This window comes from Dermacentor silvarum, chromosome 9 (genome assembly GCF_013339745.2).
Source record: "Dermacentor silvarum isolate Dsil-2018 chromosome 9, BIME_Dsil_1.4, whole genome shotgun sequence".
In the NCBI taxonomy this organism is placed as follows: Eukaryota; Metazoa; Arthropoda; class Arachnida; order Ixodida; family Ixodidae; genus Dermacentor; species Dermacentor silvarum.
Window position 1 is genome coordinate 14,061,675 of NC_051162.1, and position 6,156 is coordinate 14,067,830.

General features: G+C 58.6%; 1 protein-coding gene across 1 annotated transcript; it reads left to right on the forward strand.

The window, feature by feature from the left end:
• The first annotated feature begins 1,164 nt into the window (after positions 1–1,164).
• LOC119465014 (uncharacterized) lies at positions 1,165–3,498 on the forward strand. Its single transcript, XM_037725858.1, has one exon. It carries the CDS (start codon positions 1,165–1,167, stop codon positions 3,496–3,498), a length of 2,334 nt encoding a protein of 777 aa, XP_037581786.1.
• Positions 3,499–6,156: the final 2,658 nt, after the last annotated feature.

The window sequence follows — 6,156 nt, forward strand, 5'->3', positions numbered from 1 at the left end:
CCTCTCTTTACGTGCGCGCTGGCCTCGCCCAGGCCGAGGTGAACGTGTGCGACCTGCCTTGCGCGAATGTGGAGTGCGTGGCTGTGACCGTGCGCGTCGGCGCCACCGACACATGTGTTGCCAGCGTCTACGTGCGGTCTGGTAGGCGCTGGGACACTGAGTTCGTGTGCCGCCTGTCTGACCGTGTTGGGGGGGACCTCGTGGTGTGCGGGGATTTTAACTCGCACCACACGGCATGGGGCTCCAACCACATCGACTGCAGTGGCCGCGGCTTGTTGGACAGTGTGCTCCGTGCTGGCCTACTCATCGCCAACACCGGAGCGGTGACCTTCGTGCGCCGTGGCTGTGCGGGGAGTGCAATCGACCTCACGCTGGTGTCGGACCGGTGCCACTACGCCTGGCGCCGCAACCCCGACACGGGGGGGTCGGACCACTTCCCCATCTTCCTCGTGCCTCGCGCCACCGCCGACCTCCCGACGAGGTCCTACAGTGTTGTGAATTGGCCGCGTTTCCGGGAACTGTGTGCTACAGTGCCAGTCTCGGAGTGCGGCCTTTTTCGGCACATCGCCGAGTGTGCGCGCGCGGCCACGACTCGCTGTGTGGTGCCGGCTGGAACACCCGTGCCGGACATCAAGCAGTTAAACCTGCGAGCTGCGCGCCGAAGGGCACAGTGCAAAGCCGTGCGCACCGACAAGCGGGAGCACTGGACTGTTTACAACCGCTTGGACGCCGTCTGCCGCCGCCATGCACGGCAGCGCCGCAGTGCGAGCTGGTCCAACCTGTGCTGCTCGCTTGACGACCCGCGCGCGCGCTCGCGCCCGTGGCGCATCCTGGGTGCGGTCCTCCGGCCCCGTGTGCCGCGCTGCCCCGCACTCTCCATCGCGGTGGCACGCGGCATCACCAACGCGCAGCTCGCCGAGCTGCTCGCGGCCACCTTCTGCCCTCCAACCGCGGCTTCGACCAGACCGACGGGGATCCTCCAGCCGCACCACCACCCCCGGCGCGAGCTCATGGCCCCCCAGCGCTATTTCCCGGCGGCTGGCACCCTGGAAGAGATCTCCGCACTCACTGTGCACGGCTGATTTCACCATCGGCGAGCTGCGCACGGTGCTGGCGTCACGGAGGCGTCGCTCGGCACCCGGCTCCGACGGCGTCACTTACCAGATGCTGCGGAATTTCGACAGCGACCAGCTCCACCACCTGCTGGACGCTTACAACGCCGTCTGGAGATCGGGCGTCATCCCGAGGGAGTGGAGCGAGGCGGTGGTAGTGCCGTTGCTCAAGAACGGCAAGCCACCGCGCGACCCTGCCTCGTATCGACCGGTGTCGCTGACGTCTGCCGCGGGCAAGGTCCTCGAGGCCATGGCTCTTCGGCGCCTCGAGTGGATCGCAGCGGTTCTCGACATCCTGGCTGCCGAGCAGAGCGGGTTCCGCCGTCTCCGTGCCTCTGCCGACTCCCTGGCTGACGTCGTCACGACGCTCGAGGAGGCCAAGCACCGCGGTGACGCTAGCTACCTCGTCCTCCTCGACGTCATGAGCGCCTTCGATCAGCTGCCGCACGCCACGATTCTCGACGCTCTGTGTACCATGGGGGTCTCCGGGAGGTTGCTCGCATATGTGGGGGCCTTCCTCAGTGGCCGTACGATGCGTGTGCGCGTGGGGGGAGCGCTCAGTCAGCCGCGCGCCGTCTCGACTGGTGTGCCGCAGGGCAGTGTACTGAGCCCCTTCCTCTTCAATCTCGCGCTCGCGCGCATCGGCGACTACATCCCTCAGCTGCCGGAGTACGAGGTCCGTGTCGCGGTGTACGCGGACGACATCGCGCTGTTCGCCAGTGGTCCCACCGCCAGGGGCAGTGTTGTGCGCGGGTGTGTACAGTCGGCACTCGACGCAGTCGACGAGTACGTGCGCGGCATCGGCCTCACTCTGTCGGCGGCAAAGACCGAGGCGATGCTCGTCCATCCACGCTACGGGGCCCACCGATCGGCGCCGTGTTTCTCCCTTCGCGGTGAGAGCCTCCCGTGGCGGATGAAAGTGCGCTATCTCGGCCTCATCGTGGACCACCGGCTCAAGTGGCAGCCGGCAGTGGCTGCCCTGCGCAAGGGAACCAAACGGGTGGCGAGTGCCGCGCGCACCCTCTTGGCCCGCGGTCAGGGCTGCTCCCCCACCTTGGCACTGCGACTCTACAATTCGGTGGCCTCGGCGAGATTACTGTACGGCCTGCCGCTCGCTGACCTCAGCCCAGCGAAGTGGGAGGCACTGGACATTGATCACCGAGCCGTTGTTCGACAACTCCTGTGCCTCCCACACACGTCACCAGTGGGCGCCACACTCGCCGAGGCTGGCGAGACCCCTATCTCCCTGCGCGCCGTGGGGAGGGCGCTGGGCCACGTTGAGCGACTGCATCGTTCGTCACACGGGCAGCAGCTGATTGACCGGTTTCGTTCCCTGCCCAACTCCGGCATGGGGCGCCGCGTCGTCGAGTTCGCCAGCCTTGTCGGCGCGGGACCGTCGTGTGCGTGGCTGCCGCCCCCTCCGCATCGCCGCCGCCGTCTAGACATTCGCATCACCGTGCCTGGGGTCCGGGGAAAGCGCAACACCGCCGCCTGCGCCCTGCGACAGGAGACGGCCGCGGTGATCGAGGAGGAGCTCGCCGGCCGCGTGCTGGTGTACACTGACGGCTCTGTGCTCCGGGACGGCGCGGCTTCGGCGGCGTGCGTTGCCCCCGAGCTCTCGGCGCAGTTCCAGTGCCGTGTCCTGTGTGCGGTGTCGTCAACGCATGCCGAGCTGGCCGCCATTGACCTGGCTGCCGAGCTGCTGCTCCAGCTTCCTGTTCAGCGAGCGGCCGTCCTGACGGACTCACGAGCGGCGCTCTCCATTCTGGCCGGAGAGGATCACGGCCCCACGCTCGCTCGCCGGCTCCGGTGCAAGCTTGACGGCGTTTGCGAGCGGGGATGCGACCTCGTGTTCCAGTGGGTGCCTTCTCACATTGGCCTGCAGGGAAACGAGGAAGCAGACCGGCTCGCAAAGGAGGCCCATTCCTCGTCGGTTCCGTTGTCGCGGTTCGTGACGCGGTTTGACGTCGCCCGCCACTTCGTGGCCGGCTATGTGAGGACGCAGCACCCCGACCTTCGCGTCGCAGGCGGCATTCCCCCCAGGTTGCTGCCCCGCAGAGGCCTGAGCCGGCGAGACCGCGCTCTCATCCTGCGACTCCGCATCGGCTGCGCCCGGACGGCCGAAAGGTTGCATCGGCTGACGGGTGAGGGCTCGCCGTCCTGTGAAGAGTGCGCCGACATCGAGACGGTTGAGCACGCCCTCCTCCAGTGCCCCGCGCGTGCATCGGAGCGCGACGCACTTGTCGCGGCATACCATCGCCTCGGGTTGCCCGCGGATACCACACAGCAACTCCTATTCCCAGCCATACACCCCTCCATTGCCAGACACGCCTTCGCGTCGTTACTTGTTTACTTGGAGGATGCCGACCTGCGCTCTCGGCTGTGAGTCGAGCCGCCTTCACCTCCTGGCCTTGCTGCTCGTTTTTTTTTTTTTTTTCTCTCTTCTCCCCTCTACCCCACTTTCTCACTAGCCTGTCACTATATGTCCCTCACCCCCTTCCCTGTACAGCGCTGTTGAGGTGCCCTCCCCCGAGAGGCAGTTACGGCGCTGTACTTTTCTCTTCTCTTCCTTTTAAAATCACTCACACACACTTTGATTCACTGTGAAGGCGCGGATAGATAGTGCGGCGTTTCGAGCGTGCGAGACAGCGGCCGCCGAAGTTAGATACGTCACGCTGGCCTCGCCATCTAGGATTGCCGAAATCTTACAACCTGCTCAGTTTGTCACGGTTAACATGGCCTGCAGCAGCGCATCGACTTGCTCGATCAGCTGTTGCCGCTGTACATGCGAATAAAAGCGCAGCCGGCGCGCATGCACTTTCTCATTCTTGTTCGTTCGGCGAAGGCGCAAACTCTGCATGCTCTTTTCAGTCCAGAAAGCAAGCGAACCTAAAATCAAGCTTTGCACTTTCTCGCGAGCATGCACTACGAATCTTTGGCGAACCTTTCCCGCTACTTTGCGTTCCTGTTATCTATTTTACATTCAAGGTTTGCGCAAGGTGACCGCTGCTTCGCTTAGCTGTAGTTATTGCAGTAGTTGGCGCATTATTTCTCTCGTAGAGAACAAAACGATAAATAAGAAACCGAAAGATCTGCTTACTACAATAAAAACACATTTGCACAACATGTACAGGTATGGCTTGTGCTGCGTGGTCTGACCATGACTGATTACTCATCCCCGCTTTCTACGAACATGTCGCTTATGGCTGCTGTGTAAACTAATGAAATAAAACAAATGTTTCTGCGTAAATTAATGTTAACTAAGCTACTGCATTATGAATCTAATTAATTTTCCGTGTTATTCTATAATTTACCTATCCTGCACTTTAAGTGGCCAAAATTGTGTTCGCCTCTGAACTGCCAATTTCCTTCATACACTGATAAGGGATACAATTGCTTTGATAATTACGCACTTCCATATAAGCGCCTACTAATTTGCACAAGTTACACGGGTAGTATGTCCACGTCGCAATGAAGGCGTACCGCTATGCCATCCCATAGTTATTTTGCACGCTGGCGCGTACATATTGTGCTTACATAGAACGATTTACTGACGTTACCCGGGAGTACCTGAAACTCCGATGTACCGATTTTCGCTGATGTACCATACGCGGTAGTTCCACGTTGTGCGCCGCATGTATCCGATATAAAAGCTTTAATCAATGAAAGCTTGAGTACCGCGGCGATATTCGCATCATAAACTGCATTACCACGCCGGCTATCACATGAAACGGTATGTTGCAGCACGCATACGCCGAACGTTATCACGATGGCAGTAACAATTCCTCAACGCAAACTTTCTGAAGTTCGCTATAGCGCTCTACTTCAAACGTAGTACCAGCAACAGTATCGCGTTCTCTTCACACAAACAACAAACCGGCCCTCGCCTTAAAAAAGAAAAAAAAAGAAAAAGAAAAAAAAAAAGGCAAAGAAAACTTTCTCGAGCAAGATGTTGAGAACACAACTATTGCCGTTGTTGCAGCTTATGATAAGATTCGCAATCCATGTGGCTCTTCGGCGTCGCAAAACTGCAAAACGCAGCATAATTCCACGGCCGTGCGGAGTTTCGCAGATGGTCGCTCCTTCGTACGCACCCCATCGCAGTACGAAGGCTACGGACGGAGCGTCTGCTCCGACGCTCCAACCTCCGTGTGAGGTTTCCGGCGCTCGCCGCTAAGTGTCGCATAAATTGCTGGAGTCGCGAATTACCATCCCTAATAAAAGCATCGATGATGATGATGATGATGATGATTAATTAGCATCCCCTTTGAAACGGGGCTGCGACAAATAGTCACCTAGCCTACTCGATTTATTCAGATATCTTCTTTATCTAGCATTTTTGTATACCTCTCATTATTTTTTTTTCAAAAATTTTCCTTGTACCGCTACCTATAATTTTAAGAGATCAGGTCGTATCCATCTTCTCCCTGCTTTTTTTCCACCAGTACTCTAATCGTCTCTTGCTTATCTCTACGGCTGATCTGTTGATGTTTCCTTCCACTTTAAACCCAAATCGTTTGGGCGAAGACCACGCCACCGCGCGTGTATGTTGTTAGCTGGCGTGGACGATTCCAACGACTCCAAAGGGGAGATGGGCTAAATCGCGAGATCGCGTGCTGCGCCGCTGCGCCTGCGCCCGCCAGCCAATCAGCCTCTATGTCGCCCTGACGTAGCCGCTGCTGCCGTTGGCACGTCAGCACTCAGCAGCAGCGTTGCCATCTGGTGAAACTCGTCACCAGATTTTGAAAATCTGGTGAATATCAGGAGCTTTTGGTGGCCAGGGTAGCAAACTTCTACACCAGACAACATCTGGTGAAATCTGGGGAAAACCACTCTACTGAAATACTGCCCACCGTCGCTGCTCATCCAAACGTTTACCACTAGGGAGCGCCTATGGCCGCCCGATCGTAAGGCTGATAAGCTACCGCTAGGGCATAGTCAGAGTGCACAGTCAACCAAAGCTTCTATGTGCAACGCATGTCTAGTTATGAGGAGCTTCACTAGACGGCCAGCTGTTAAAGTGAAGTGAGTGAAGGAAAAGCGT